This window comes from Ranitomeya variabilis, chromosome 3, assembly GCF_051348905.1.
Source record: "Ranitomeya variabilis isolate aRanVar5 chromosome 3, aRanVar5.hap1, whole genome shotgun sequence".
Taxonomy (NCBI): domain Eukaryota; kingdom Metazoa; phylum Chordata; class Amphibia; order Anura; family Dendrobatidae; genus Ranitomeya; species Ranitomeya variabilis.
In genome coordinates this window covers 74,373,170-74,390,108 of record NC_135234.1, presented here as the reverse complement: position 1 = coordinate 74,390,108, position 16,939 = coordinate 74,373,170, and the positions used below count along the sequence as shown (strand labels likewise).

At 43.5% G+C, this 16,939-nt stretch overlaps 1 protein-coding gene across 3 annotated transcripts in view; it reads left to right on the top strand.

Moving 5' to 3' along the window:
- The window catches only part of PIR (pirin), a 53,452-nt gene that overhangs the window by 30,149 nt on the left and 6,364 nt on the right, over nucleotides 1-16,939 (top strand). For all 3 annotated transcript variants that reach the window (XM_077294180.1, XM_077294181.1, XM_077294182.1), the window contains 3 exons: nucleotides 6,587-6,631; nucleotides 9,111-9,193; nucleotides 10,334-10,400. In XM_077294180.1, coding sequence (XP_077150295.1) covers nucleotides 6,587-6,631; nucleotides 9,111-9,193; nucleotides 10,334-10,400 — 195 coding nt within the window. The remainder of the gene's footprint in view (nucleotides 1-6,586; nucleotides 6,632-9,110; nucleotides 9,194-10,333; nucleotides 10,401-16,939) is intronic.

The following is a 16,939-nucleotide window of genomic DNA, read 5'->3' as shown; positions in this document are numbered from 1 at the left end:
AGAGTAATTCACATTTTTCTTAATATTTAAATGATCTATTTAGATCTATAGGCTGGACACTGATCTCCCTGAGAATCTGCCTCCAGAGCTTTCTTTTATGTGAAAAGGGAGAGTTACCAATGTGAGACATGTAGATCAGGAGAGCAGAATGTCCGTCATTTCATGTCTCACGCTGGTAATGCCCCCTTTCATTTACAATCATCTGTGCAGGCAGATACTCAGGGAGATCCGTGTCCGGACCATATATCTGAACAGTTATTTTACATATTAGGAAAACATGTGGATTTCACTGGAATAAAACCTCAGATCTCAGATATCAAGGAATATTTATTCAGCTTTCTATGACCTGCATATATTCCCAGTTATAAAATTATGCAAACACATTATTTTAGTTTTGTTATTTTCATTTTCCTCTTTTAAATGATTTCAGTTTGTTTCTCAATTTGATTTGTACAGATTATGAGTGACCTCAAATGTGGAAAAATATCTGAAATATTTCTTCTTAGTTTGACTTTTTTTTACATGACAAAAGCATTTAACAGAAGTGTGACTTTTTAGATCCATTGTAAGTAAAACAGACAGGGTTTTGTAAGGGAGGATGCAAAATCAAACATTGTTTTATGTGTCAAAAAAGTTATAGTGTAGAAAGTTCACTTTTATCTTACTGGAATAGACACTTTCCTCCTCTCCAAATATGTCTCTGCGCACAGAACACAAAGACAAGTTCATTATAAACAAACGTGAAACAAAACAGAGAACTTTTTTGGGGAAGAAAAGGATCTTTGCTGGAGTCTGGAATGTGGTTCCTGGGAATATGATTGTGACACGAACACTTTGTGACGGCCAGACTTGATAAAGGGCACTAGCGTAGAGAGATGACGCTCATTCCTCAGATATGAAACATTTCCGACCCTTAAAGGGGTTGCATGAGATTGAAATGACATCGCTGCATTCTTCCTAGAAATCACAGCAGAGCTGGCAACATCTATTTAGCTTTCTTAAACTTGTATAGGGGTGAGCTGCATTACTAGATGCTGCCTATGTCTAATGGTGGCGCTGTTTCGCTGAGCTGCAATACCAAATACAGCCAACTTACAAGTGTGGCGCTGTTTGTGGTAGATTTCTATGCAATCTTTTTAGCTCTTCTTGAGTTAGTATTGTCATTTTTCTTTTTAGACGTTATCCAATTATTATATAATGTGTATAACCCAAGAAAAAAAGGAACTGCCTTTAGCAGCTGAAAAAACAACCAATTTCTAATTAAAAACTGTAATTTAACCACTGCTTTTAGCCTGCATAGAATACAGCTATATGCCACTTTATTCTACCCAGGAAAGAGCAATGGAAGATTGATGGAAAGCAACACACATTTTTAGGTTCCCCACAGATCAGTGTTTTATGACATGTCCTATTGAAAAAAACATCAATAAATCCTAAAAAAGAGATTTTGGGGAAAAACATATGTAAGACACTTACATGTTACATCGGTTACACTCCTAATATAGACACATAGACATTACTTAATAGAATATATGGAGACCATAATTCTTCTCATAAGTCTGGAACTATTTTCATAAAATCTGGATTTCTGTCAAAGGGAGTAACATTCATGTATCGGTTCATGTATTATTATTTTTGCCTTTCTCTGTCTTTGTCTGATTCAGACATATTGATTTCTGGTTCTGTTGTCGTTTTGGGGTTTGTACATTTATGCCATAAGGGGAAAGTTTTTTCCTTATGGAGAGTGACTTGCCAGGTTTGCCATTCCAGTGTGAGAAGACTCACCCAGCCAAATTAGCAGGGCTGCCACTAGAAATTTCAGGGCCCCATACTGGCAAAATTTTCGGGGCCCCCTTGAGACTCCGCCCTGGCTCCACCCCTTGAACTGTCCACAGTCCCACCGCTCTCTCTTGGAAAAACTCCTCTTCTCACCTATCACACATTAACAGTTCCCATCACCAGATCACACATATAGCCGGCAGCTTTTGTTTTGGCCAAAAGATTTTTTTTAAGCCACCACTATAACACGGTAGACACTTTTGGCCGGGCCCTACTCTACTGTAACCTATTACATATTTGTTAAAATATGCAATACAATTTAGGTATATTTTTATTTATTTTTCAATTTTTAAAATGACCAATAATATCACATTCAAAGAACAAATACCGCTACACCATGTCCAGACCACATATTACCACCAGTGATCGAATAACATCACATACAACGAACAAATACCACCGCACCATGACCAGACCACATATTACCACCACAAAGTGACCAAATAGCACATGCAAGGGACAAATACCGAAACACCATGTCCAGACCACATATTACCACCACATTGTGACTGAATACTACAATACTGATCAGTAATAAAAAAAAAATACAATACTATCACCATAAGTGCCATTATACAAAGGAGATCTGTACTTAGTATGCAGTGTCTGTGTACAGGTAATACAGTGATCACCGGTGACATTATACACAAGACCTCTGTACATAGTATACAGTGTATAGTGTCAGTGTATAGGTAACACTGACTCACCAGTGACAACTCTAGGTTAAGTCCTTCATCTTTGTTTTTCATCTTTCATCCAGCACAGACCGCCGTCACTTCTTCCAGCCAGGGCTCGTCTCTGCAGGAAATAACACAGTTATCTCGAGCTCCGCTTGCAGAACACATTAATTAATTTTTCCGAACTTCTACATTACACCACATGAAGAAAAAAAGGCGCCATAGTATCACTCTACACAGTAACAGGACCACCCCCCATTTAAAACCGTATACTCAAAAAATAAAATAAATACATCACTCCAGTAATAATATCCCTTAATTAGCCCCTATGGTAATAATAATATTCCCCATCCTGGCCCAGTGTATCTCATTCCTGGCTCCAGCCATATGTTCTCACATCCTGCCCTCATGAGTATCCATTCTGACCCATATGATCTCCCCATCTGTCTCCATCGTATCCATCCTGCCCCATGATCCTGCCCCATCTGTCTCCAATCCTGGCCCCAGTGTCTTCAATCATGCCCCCATGTCTTTCATCCTGCCTCGTGTATCCAATCATGCCCCGTATCTCCATTCTGCCCCTTTGTCTCCAGTCATGCCCCCATGTCTGCAATCATGCCCCATATCTTGCATTCTGCCCCCCCGTGTCCACCATTCTGCCCCCCGCGTCCAGCATTCTGTCCCCATGTCTCACTGTCTGCCCCAGGACTCCCAGATTGCCACTCTCAATAAAAAAATAAATAAATAAAAAAGTTCTTCTTACCTGGCGGCGCTCCTGCGGCGGGCAAAGCTCTCTCAATGCAGCTGAAGTGTGCACTTGCCGGCGACTGACAATGACGTCAGACGCCGGCGCCGTGCGCGCTGCCGCTGACGTCAGCTGCCAGCCTCTGGCTGGCGGCTGTTAACTATTGACGTGCGGGCGCTGGCCCACATGTCAATATCATAAAAACTGCAGCAGCGCCGCTAAGGGTCCGGTTTAGCCTGCCAGTAGGGGCCCGGTGAGCAGATGAGACCGGGCCCCATACGCCAGTCAGGGCAGTAATGCCCTGATGGCGGCCCTGCAAATCAGATCTCATACCTCGCACTGACGAGGGGCAGTACCCCGAAACACAATGTCTGTAAATTGAGATTCTGATTAGGCTTTTATCCGAAGTCATATTAAAGGGTTGATATTAACTTGTAGGATTGCTACTTCCAATAGATGTCCTCTTCCTCTCTGAAAACACAATTTACATCTATGTCCAAAAGGGTAAGGGCTCTTGCACGTGATCGATTTCTCAGTGGTTTTCAGAGATAATCTTGTACCTATCACATTCTATGCGGCTGAGCACATGTCCAATTGTTTTTCTCTGACAGAATGGTCCATGGAAAAAAAATGGAGAAATGTTAGATTTTGATCCAAGTGTCAGATCAAAATCGGCATTGCAAATCTATGGTTCCGTGATAAAAAAAAAAATCAGACCGCACTCAGATGACATCCGAGTGCAGTCTAATTTTCACAGATTGTCAGAATCCAAGAAAAACTGATCAAAGTCTGATCAGAATAATTGGACCGTTTTTTTCGGATGTGGAGAAAACGGTCATGTGAAAGAAATACGTTCCTATGGTTTGGATAGGTGGTCATGGAGGACAAAAAATACGTTATATTGTGGAAGATAAGGCTGGTATCTACAAGATGGCGGCAGTGCAAAGTCATGGGTCACAAATACTTTACAAACAAAACTTTTCTACAGCAATTACTAGCATAAATAATTGGGGGTTTCCAAACCTCATCTGCATGTAGCTGTAAAACTGCAGATTTTCAGTTCCGTGACATTCTCACATTTTCATGCTATACAGGGTGAATTCAACGTCAAACCTGTGACCAAATCCGTGCGTAGCCATATCTAAACTTTCCTAGATGGTTCAGTTGATGCTGGTTTGATTCTGATAAGAGAAGAACTTTCCATCCATGTTGAATTAATAGTTCTTTATGGAGCTTTGCTTCGTACATTCGACACAGTTTTAACTCTTGGCTTCAGCCCTAGAATGGCTTTTGACAAGAGTTTATCTGAATGTCTGGAAGTAGAGAACACAGCTCATTTGTCAACAGACAAACTTGATTTTCCACGATTGAAGTAACATCATTTTTTCATTTATTTCGCCATTAATTTAGTAATATTTTACTTTTAGAGTCTTGCTTTTGGCCGTGTCCACTTTCCTAAAACCTTTTGACTTCACAGATTCCATTTTCTAAAATATTCTCATATGTAATTTTATGTTGTAATAAAAATTTGTCATAAAATCCATGTAACATATCTACTGCAAAAGAATAACTTAACCACCAAAATATTCCTGGAACATATGGTTGCTATCTCCACAGAGTTTATATGTTCACCTCATGTTTGCGAGAATCCTCTCTGTGCCCTCCAAATCTCCCTCGGGGTCCCAAATTTTCCTTATAGATTAATTTGTCTATTGATGGGCTTCTCCAACAAAGCAACACTTGTCAAAATGCCCTACTAGGGCATATGGACATCATAAAAGGGGTCTCCTGTAGGAACCTAAGAGCTATTTTAGAATTTCATTGTGCCAGATGTGAATGTCAAGACTGAAAAAGAACAAATGTCCCCAAAAGTTGAGCAGAACTCTTAAGCCATTTCCCCATCATCTCTTGAATTCTTAGTCTCATCTTGTCACAATGAGCTCTTCAACCTTTGATCATCCAAAACTCCGGTCATATAGTTTACATATGTCATGAGTGTTCTGTTTTATTGCTTTTTTTATGTTTTTTCCAACATTATATTATCCTACATGACCACAACTTTAGGAGTTTAACCAGGTGGGCTTATGCTAGCCAAGGGTAGTTATTTAACAACCGCCTATCGGCTACGTGTTTGCCGATCACTAGTCATTTAATAGTCTGTTTAGTCAGGCCCAGTGCGTTTTTAATAGTAATGGATCGTTCTGTGCGCATAGACTGTCTTTCTTTTCGGCAGCTCATTGTTTTGTTAATGTGCTGCCAAAAACAATGATTTTTAATAAATCTTAAAAATAATTTCACCCAATGAAAGAACGTCTTGATTGTTCATTGGGGGATCGGCAGCTTGTTTACGCTCCACGGTTATCGGGGAATGAGTGTTTTTGGGATCTGTCGTTCACATAAATTGGCACACTGAGGCTAAGTTCACATGAGCAAGACCAAATCTAGTTCCCTATATTTAAAAAACTGTAATTTATCCATAAAAATAGGATCCTACACAGATGATCATCAGAAAAGCCTAACTGAATATTGATCCTGGTGCTCTCCATATGAGGTCAGTTTTGTCACGGACAGCACACGGACCAAAAATAGTCATGTGAACATTGCATTAAACTAATCAGCAAAACGATTTTCCATTGGGCCAAACACTTTTTTTTTTTTTTTTCTTCAATATAATACTCCCTCCCACCTTCCATAGAAGTACAATTCTTTTTGCTGATAGAGCACAAATGTTATATACACACCTGACCCAACTCATACCCCAGCTTCCACCACTGTCAGGCTCTGTGTCCAAGGGTGGCACTTGCAGCACGGAAGCTGGTGCTTACTCTTTTTTCTGTTTATCTGATGTCATTGGCTAAAAAGCTACATATATCGTCAGTAAACCTTACATATTTTCTATGAGGAATGTGCATGGTACCACTATTGTGACAATATCTTGTTTCTTCAGTGTGAAGTTTGACATAGTATTATACCATACAAATTGGGGCTGTTTGGTAAGAAATATCTACAATAATGTAATAGCCAGTACATAAGGTCAAAACAGGTCTGTTCTGGTGAGAATACAGGGGGTCCTGTGCCAATGGTTGGGGATCAATGCTTCAAAAGTTGACCGAAGATGAAAACTAAAGGACATGTTGTATATATGTTATACTCACTGGTAAAAGGGTCTTGGCTGATAACATGACAGTTGTCGGTGAGCCAAGTCAGCTGGTGGTGACTGTCTGCGGCGCTGATATCAAGGTTCTTTGTAGTTATTAATTCTGCACTAACTTGGTGGTGTCCATCCAGTAAAAATTCATGTTTTTTTCTTATTGTAAATTTACAGGCTGGACTGCCTTCATCTACACGCTGCAAGGAGAGATTCATGTTGGTAAGTTTCCAATGAATATTTAGGCTCAATAACACTGTAAGTCTACGTTCACATTTGCGTTGTGCGCCGCAGCGTCGGCGACGCAACGCACAACGCAAACAAAAACGCAACAAAACGCACGCTAAAACGCTGCGTTTTGCGACGCATGCGTCCTTTTTTGCCGAAAGTTGGACGCAAAAAAAATGCAACTTGCTGCGCTTTCTGCGCCCAACGCTTGCGGCCAAAAAAACGCATGCGTCGCAAAACGCAGCACAACACATGTCCATGCGCCCCCATGTTAAATATAGGGGCGCATGACGCATGGGGTGACGCTGCGGCGCCCGACGCTGCGGCGCCGAACGCTAATGTGAACGTAGCCTAAGAACACAAGATCACTGCTGATTGATTTATTCTATGCCCTCTGATATCTGTAATCCTTCATCAGGTCATTTTCAATACCACAAAAAGTAAAGGAGCAGAGAACCTTTTATGGGTAAATGTAGAAAACTAAATGTACTTAGGGTCTTCGCAAAAATAAATCCTCATCTGAATTACCACTTTTACTATGGCTTTCTTCACTGACTGCACAACTCTCCAGTCCTTACAATGGCTGCTGGTGGAGGAACATGTGACCAGACCTGTCCATCAGTCTCCTCCAATAGAAAGGGAGTTTTCTCATGCGAGGTTTTCAATTGGACAAGGCTGATGTACAGGGCTGGTCACATGCTCCTCCAGCAGCAGCCAATGTATGGACTAGAGAGCTGTGCAGTCTGTGGGGAAAGCTACAGGAGGAGAACCTGTCATACAATATGACAATTGCCACAAAATCATGTCCCCAACAGGACTAATAAAAGAAAGATAATGTGGCCTACCCCGTTACCTCATTCTGCAGCCTGCAATAGACAGCGTAAATGTGGAGACACGGGTGTCTGTGATTGCTCTCGTCTTTAGAAAGACCACATGAACAAGGACTCATCCCACTGAACACTCGTACTCCTTCCCCATGGACCAAACACTACTCAAACAACACAGGGTGAGGGTAACACAGTGTGGCAATGCTTTATTGAACCACTAACAGACAATAACATATAGTACAGTCCCTGCAAGTACATAAGATGGTGCAAATAATAGTCTCACCCTTCCTCTGGCTTGTTGGAAGTTAGAACATCTGCGAATTGGGGCTTTCAGGGCCAACTACCCCAAACAATGGCATCCGGCTTTTGGCAGGCACCCACAGAGGAGAGGTAGCAGCAAGCATTGGAAGCTGACAGTCCACCATGTCCAGGTGATCTGATTGTCCCAACCTTGGTTCTCCAAACGTCTCCGTAGGTTCAGTGATGGGCAGTGGATAAAATCTGTATTCCTCAGGTTGGAATCATGGTTCCTTGGCTGATGTCTTGTAAAGTTTTTCTGGAAACAGAAGCAGATCCCTTTTGTAGTTCACATCTATTATTTAGGTATTTTTCCACAGGATTGAAGGAAGATGGGAGGAGGTTATCTCTCATTTTTGGGAGTGTTCAATTAGCCGGCATATTTGTCCTGTAATGTTTGCAGAACAAAAAGCTGCATGGACTGATACAATGGGTAATCAACATATTAACAAACATCAATTGTTCAATTAACCTGAGTCTTTGTACATTGAAGATAACAGAAGAATAAGCTTTAGCGGCTGATACAATAGGTAATCAACAGCCATTCAACAAATCCGCAAAAATCAATTCAACTTACAACCAGAGTCAACATTCTGGCTCATATGAACAATTGTTCATGTTCCTGAGCCTACCGAATAATCCGTTTGGCATCCGTGTTCCCCTTGCTTGTCTATCTCAGATGTCTTTAGTTGTAGTGGGTATCGGCTAGTGACACCACATCTTTCCCTAAGCAGGACTTATAGTCAGGGTAAGGCAGGGATTAGGTTCCTGCTTGGCGATAGGTGCAGAACCTATATAGGGACTTTTAGGGCAGACAGGGTGACGTTAGATCTGGCTAGGGATGTCCACTCCTCCCTTCCCTAGTGTTGGGCTCCCTTCCCCTCATCCCTTCGTGTTGTACTTAGTCTTCCCACACTGTGCGTGACAGATTATAGGAGGCAAACGGTGCAAAATGTTAATGAAGCCCTATTACAAAATTGATTTTTAACCCTAATTCAATCTATTTAGATAGGAAAAAAATATTGTCCCCAAATGTGGACAATCCCTTTAAACACTGGTTCTTGTAGGAACCCAAAATACCATTGACCAGGTAATTGTGTAGAAAGGTTATATACCAGTTGGTGGTGCCATCATAGAAGCATTGAGTGCCAGCAATAACAAGGCAGTAGTCTCACGTATACTAAGCTAATAATCTGTCATTATTGTCTCCTCTCTACTTTTGATTCCAGTTTTGGAGTGTGGCCAATACCTCATCCACTGATTATTTTAGATAACTTTTTGTTACTAGTCTGCATCATAGTTTCATTAGTTGTGTTCATTGTTAATACTCCTCATTTTTATCTTTTAAGGTCCATCTGATGCCCAGCAACAAATCGAGGCTCACCACACAGCCGTGCTGGACGATGGGGACAGTGTACAATTCGATAATCAGGTAGGAACACGATGGTTTCGTGTAGGCTAAAAATCCTGGGACTCCAGAAATGTTAAAACCAATGGTGTAATTCGAAACTACATTTGACCTGAAAAAAACAAGCCCTCATATAGCCATGTCAGTAGAAAAATTAAAAAGTTATTGTTCTTGGAAGAAGGGGAAGAAAAAACGGAAACACACAGAAAAAATTAGCTGCAGGGGGGAAAAAGAGTTAACCCCTTCACAATCTATGACGTACAGTTACGTCATGTGTCTTATCCTTGACTTTGATGCGAGCTTGCAAGTCGAGTCTGTATCCTTCCTGGCAGATGATGGCTGATTTATTCATCAGCCTCTAACAGCCACGGGTGGAGTGGAGCTCAATCTTTGACCTCAGCATTTAGCATATGCCAGCAGCGGACCGCCTCATTCTAGGCGCCCATGTGCTGTCCCGTGATGTAATCGCAGGCCACCAAGGGGTTTCCATGACAGCCAGGAGTCTCCTGTGCATATCATTATGATACTCCTGTGAAAGCCAACATTTATCTGGTGTTCATAGGAATATCGTGATTTTCACAATACACTGACGAGCAAATGGGTAACAATGTTTTGAACTTTTCACTTTCAGGCTCCATATCTCACCATCCACTACAGCTTCGAACATGAGGCTACCATCAATTTATAGACAATCATCTTGGCTGTCTCATACATAAATTTGACTTACAACAATTTAGCATATGATTAGTTATGCAGATTCTTGTCATGTCACTGCATTGTTACTGTTTTGCTCCTAGTGGTGGAAAAATCATTTTTTTGTTTCCTGTTTACTACAAAGACCCATGGTCGAACCAAAAATTGTGATCTGTACACCTACCATGAAAATTGTATCTGCAGCCGGCCTAAAGCCACAGTTTGAGACTTTGGTTGATGAAAAATTGCAGCACCACGTGGCACTGTTTTGTATTTTACAATGCTCTTTCTTTTCAGCCATATGGTTTTTGCAGGTGTGTTTAAGAAATGATGTGTTAGCTGTTTTCAGCCACACATCAGCAGACGGCGGCAGCTACATGTGGCTTTTAGCTCTGTCATTATATGTAATCCTTATCGTTGTAGTGTCAAAGTAGTAATGTGCCAAAAGTAATGCATCTCACTATAATGCAGGGTGATCAGCTGGCCCACTTGGTTTTGATTGCTGGAGAACCAATAAATGAACCCGTCGTGCAGCATGGTAAGATCATTTAATGTATATAATATTTCTACTATAAATAAAGTGTTTATTGGGGACATCTTACTTCTCCACAGACACCAGACTACATTCAGTCAGTTGTCGCTACCTGCATACAAACATAAATAAAATCTATATACAGTGCTCAGCATAAATTAGTACATCCCCTTTGAAAATTAAGAATTATTTTAATCAATATCTCACAGAACACAATTTTGACAAGACTGAGTTTCGTTGAACATTGTTTTTAACCCAGAACATGAAAGTAAGGTTAATAATATAACTTTCATTACAAAATCTTCAGTTTTACTCAAATTAGTTAATGCAAATTATTAGTACACCCCACGTCAAAATCTACTCTGGCTTCAACTCCTTACCGAGATATAACGTACAGCTATGTCATTTGCCAACTCCCTGTCCATCAGTCTTATCCGATCAGTAAGTGGCATAATGAGAAAAAGAAAATCGAAACTCCAGAATTAAGTTTTTTGGCCGTCGCAACATTGCAGTAAAATGCAATAACAGACGATCAAAACATCATATCTATCCCAAACAGTATCAGTAAAAAAACAAGTAGGTGGGAAAGTGCAGTAAACTACTCTCACCACACCTTCGGTGCACCAAGCGACTATGCTTGGTTTGCAAAGAATCTATCACCTCTCTTGACATGTCTGTTTTAGTAAATATTTGTATTCCCCATGAAATCCCAATTTTTGATCCTTTTTTAGAACTCTAATTTGTGCCCATCCTCTGGTATATCTCCTAAGTAAATTGACTACTGAGTGTTGCCAGTACGAGGTGCGCTCCTTGACCATCTGCCATTGTCCAGTCATTGCTGACAGCATCAGACTATGTATAGACCTGCCCCTTTGACAAGCAAGATGGTTACCCCAGCCTGTTGTCAATATATTCATATATTTTTAAAAGGAATAGCATAGGAATGGTACAATGCTACATTTTAAGAGCGGCACCCGAATACTTATTCTGTGGGAAATGCAAGTACTTATTAAAATTGCCAAGTCAGAAGTGATGGCTGGTCCCCTTTACAGGGAACCTGTCATCAGTTTTTGAGCATATGAACAAATGCCACCACCTTTATGTGCTCCTGTGCTGCATTCCACAAATGTGTCTATCAGCTCCTGGTTCCCCCTGTACACCCCAAAAAAAACCATTTGATATGCTCCCGCACTGTATGGAAATGAGGGTGGTCCGGTCCGATGTGCATCCTTCCTTCACCATCTGTGCCTCCTCTCTGCTCCTAATCAGGTCTTCTCTTCCTGTTCAGACTGATGTGTGTGACGCGTCCTGCATCATCCACATAGCGAACCGAGATCTTGCACCTGCGCAGTAGCCTGACAAGACCTCACAGTGTAAAGGGGGAGTCATGAGCTGATGGACATGTTTGAGGAATGCAGCACAGGCACAGTTAAAGGTGGTGACATTAGCTCATAGGCCCTTTAAGATCATAACAGATCTACGAGGCCATGGCCGAGTGGCCACATTTAGTCCATTGGTGCCAGACCAGAGCTTGGCAAACCTCCTCCGACCTACCAGCTTCCCCTTCTCCTCTTCTGATTAGTAGGCCTTGTGCAGCATTATTATTGTAGTGTGGCTGTAATGCACGTGGTTCGTGGACCCACTGTGCTATGAGGCTTACCCTGAAGGGGCATAACTAAGCCGCTACCTAGTATTCACTGGAACCTCTGATGTTGAGGTCAGGCTTGTGCAGCATGTAGGTGCCAGCTGCCACTCCATTGCAGTGTTCGGAGCAGTAGCAGCTGACCCCAAGGATCAGAGATGCTGGTTGGAATTGTGTGTTCCAGACAGGGTAGAATGGCCACTGGTACAGGTACAGACTGTGCAGCGGGCTCCAGGTTAAATAAAGCAGGGTCAGTGTAGACAAAACAGGAAAGGAAACCTAAGAGCAGGCAGGCAAGAATAAACTAAGTTTGCACAAACGTTGCTCAGGCATCTCCCAACAGATGGAGGTGCCTTAAGTAGTAAGTGTCTCCCAGCTATTGGCTGTGGACAGTTTAGAAGAGTGTGCACTGTCTTTTTAAGAGACAGGAAGGACGCATGTGCCCTAATCGCACTGTCAGGACATTTGGAAAACATGTGCACAGACCCTGGAGAGCGGAGGCAGCAGACATGGACAAGCGGCCAGAGCGGTAAGTTGGCGTCCTTGCTGTAGGGAGGGAACGGAGGCATGCAAGAACACCAATGCGAAAGTGGTGTATGTATGATGTCACATCAATCCTGCTAATCAGAGAAGACATCGAAAATGTGATAGGAGGTTGACAGGAGTTTGGTGTTAAGGGACTACAAGCCGCTGAATCAGGGTCCTGTGACTGTTTCTGCTCAACTCTAAAAGAATGATGTTCTTAATGAGTGCACACATTTTGGTGAATGTAGCTTCCGCTCCCTATGTGAAAATAAATGTGTAGCACATTACTTGCACTTCTGCACCTGGAAACTCATGACTTCCTTCATATACAGTGCAAAAATTTGCTTCTATCTGCAAAATTAAAAATGAAATTTCACCCTCTCTTTTGTTGTAGTTAGAGAAGTCTATTGGGTCAGAATATTTATTCTTTTGATCTTGTGGATTTCCAGGTTATTCTGCAGCTGCGTACCTGAAACAATTGGTGGACAAATGAACATTTTGAATTATTGGATAATGTGATTAATAAAATCCATTTTATTTAATATGTGCAGTTTGTAAATGTCACATCAGAACATATTTTTTTCAGACCTGCATGTTCTGAGCTACAAACTGCGGGATCTGCCATTATAGGATCCTCACATCTTTTTTTGCCTACTGAGATTGCGTCAGTGCGGGTTTTATATTTTGAATTCACTTCTCAGGGATTCCCTATGGGAATCTAAACCCTACAACAATCACTGTGTTTTTTTTTTTTTGGAAATTTGACCTGGAGATGACCAAGATCACAGTGCTGTCATCCCCTAGAGATTTTGTTATTGCCCTATTAATACTAATCTAGTAATGAACGTCTTAACCACAGACTTGGACATCTGTTTGCCATGTTGTTCTGTTTAGGACCATTGAAGGACTATTCTCCTAAAGACATCAGACAGTAGGGTAGGATACATATGTACAGCTCATACATACAGTACTGATGCCTACTAACCTATGGAGAGCACTGTGCTATTGCCTTTATATAGTGTAATATCTATGAAGTATTTTAGAACTGAAGAGGTTCTCCAGTGTTCTGCTGTCTGATATCTTACTTAGATGTGTCAGAAAATAACATACATGCCAGTATGCCATTGGTTCTAACAAGCCTCTCGCTGATGGATGTTTTTAGCTCAGAATATCATGTATTTTAATGCCATAGACGTATAGCTTAATACCAGATAACCGCTTTAAGTTTGCAATCACTCTGTGTGACTGCAGACTTGTGAATCCTCACAGTGCACACAGTGCATGCTGTTAGGCTTCATCGATGCCAGGAGCGAGCAGTCATGTGACAGTGCAGCGCCCCAGAGTCCTGGTCGTTGCAGTACTGGGGCTCCGCCACTAAGGGGAGCCATGGTACGTCTGATGGCACTGAAGGAGTTCATCTGACCAGGTATCACAGACACCAATACATTTCACAGTCGGGCCTCCAGGGGGAGCTAAGGGTTCTATTCATTAGGCCACTCCTCACATACTGGTAAAACTGGGGGTCAGGCAGGAAGTTAGAGAGAGAAAGCTGACTGGATGGGAACCAGGCAACACCTTGTGGCAGAGGGTGTTGCAGGGGAAGATTCGGTAGGGCCTCTGTCAGGTTTGGGACCCTGATGGAGACCTGGCTCCAAGGAAGAACGTCACGGGACCGTGCCTGCACAGAATAGCGGCGGTGCCCAAAGAAAGGATAAGAAGCGAGATAGATTGTGCTGAGTGAGAAACGAGATCGAAGCAAATAGGAGAATACCAGTAGGAGTCGTGCTGTAAGACCAAGGCAACATCCTACTGAGGCGCACAACCGGTGGCCGGAACGCCGAGGAAGTATTTATATATCTAGCTTCAAGCAATACTTCAAACCAACGGCAGGACAGTCAGTCATAGGCGGGCTGTCTCACACCAAATCACCTAAGAAGACATAGGGGGCAACCTGTGGAGAGGGGCAACTCTAGGGTCCCGGAAGAGCTCCGAGCCTACCCGTCATACGGGTGCCGTCCCAACCAAAACATCGGGAGGGACGGGAGATTAGCAGAACATCATCTAATCGAGTTGTGAGGGAACATCAGAAACACACACAACAGTTGTGGGGTACTTTCCGTAAGCACTGCAGGGAAGGACTACAACACATAGCGCTAGCAGGAAGGCACAGATTTCCACCTGCAAAGAGAACTCTGGAGGTGCCATTGGACCGGCCGGACTTGCGCAGCCTGGTTATCCGGATTCCAGACTGAGGACCCAGAGATCTTCAGTAAAGAGGTAAAGAGACTGCACCCCTCGGCCCTGCGGCAGTGGGGGCGCTCCAACTTGGCGTCACGAACAGGATCTACTTAAGCCTGAAGAATCAGGTCATGTGTGCCTTGGAACTGTGATTTACTGTGCTTGGACTGTACTTTATTGAAAAGACTGTGTGCTGCCATTACTACAAGGATTGCCGCCAAAAGCGCCGCCATTACAGTGCTAAGAGGAGCGCAGAGGAAGAAGGAGGGCGTGCCATGGGAGGAGACTACCAAAGCGGCGCCAAAAGCAGCGCCCGCCCCCTCCGACTCCTGCTGCGAGATGACGACCTGCCCAGCAGTGGAGGAGAACTGCCCCCTGATTTGCAACCGCGGGAACGAGGTGAAGGAGGAACTCGACCCTGGAGAAATGGCGGAGCCCGGTGCATGCATTGCCGTCGAATGTCGGACAGCAACGATGACCAGCAAGTGCCCGAGGGACGACGAGGTGATCCCGGCTTGCCCTCCCCAACCGGAGGCAGACCCACGTCCGCCGCAGCGGGAGAATCTGAACTCCTTGGAACCGCCAGCGGAGGAGCTGAGCCTACCTATCCCGACCTCGGAGCCGGATCCGGAGGCCACAGAGGGAGAGCCGCGGTTCGGGCTGCAGCCGACTCCAGCGTTCTCGTCAACGGACCGGATCGACATCGGTGGAATCACATCAGGCGCAGGTATGGAAGGCGCCCCTGCTCCCTCACCCGATCCCGCTCCCGATTCTCACCCCAATAGTAACCGCTTCTTCACGGTTGAGCGGGTAGTCCTCACCCCCGCCTTAATGGGGAAGCTGGTACCGCCACTGCCGACCAAGATGGGAGAACCAATAGATGTGGGCCCAGATGGGGTGATCCTCCGGTGGGACACCCCCGGGGTTGAGCCGGATGGGACTCTGGGGGACGGCCTCACCCTTGCGGTACTTACCTGGGAGCAGTATAAGCAGTGTTCGATCCAACACTGGAAAAATCGGGACGAGACCGAACAACAAGATACCCAACGAAGGAAGTCTGCATATAGCAGGAAGGACATGGTAAAGCGGGGAACTGTGCTGGCCTACCATCCGAAGAGGGGATGGGGCTCCATACAGGAACCGGGACTACCAACTGATGTCTTTGTTACTAGTTACAACGTGAAAACTCCCTGTTGCAGCCGAAATGGGGACCCATTGCAAAGAGGGGATCAGGTGACTTACACCCGTCATCGTAATGCGCAGGGATGGTGCGCTCGGAATGTCCGACGATGCGAGCCTGCGGGAGTGCCACCTGTTGCCCCGATCATGACTGATCCAGATTTGCCAGATCTTGTTACTATCACCACCGTCCGCCTGGTAGCGGCTGCTGAACTTGCAAGCAGGGTTAGCCTTCAAATCCAGACGCCGGGTGATCGGATTGTACCTGAAGGATCAACCGCCGGCACTAACACTGCATCGGCAGGGGATAGGAAGCCATCCCCTGCACCACAAGAGTAAGGTCTCAAAGCTCTGCATTACATGTAAATAGTTCTTCAAACTGTTTGTTTTCTGATTTTGCTGCTAAACCCGTTTAGGGTTAACTCTTAAAGGGATCCCTTTGTTGACCCGGGATCCCTATTGTTTTGTTTGTTTTTTCTAAGTTTTGCACAAGTTTCCAGAACTGCCGCCATCATGAACAGTGCATGATACGAACTTCTTGTATATAGTTTGCACCTTCTTAAAGGCGCTCCCTACTGGTTTTACTTAAAGAAGGACTCTTTGCGAAGATACCGCACCGGAGCCTTTGCTGAGTACGGACTGGTAGCTTGAGAAGATATGCTACCTCATAAAGACTTGGTCCTTTCTTAAAGGGGACATTCACGTGTTGCACTTAAGAACGGTATTGCTTTAAGACAGATAGAAAGCAATAATGTCATAGCAAGAGAAAGTGATGTTGATGCTTACTTGAAAGAGAGTAATAATGTTGGCATAGAAAAGTTAAATGTAGAAAACTAGTTTATTGTAAAGAAAGTGTTTAATAATGTGTTACAGAACGAGGACAGAAAGTGAACCCGGATGGGGTTAGTCAGTGAGTCCTCCTAAGAGCCATATAGAGATGGCTCAGTGCTCTTAAACTTAA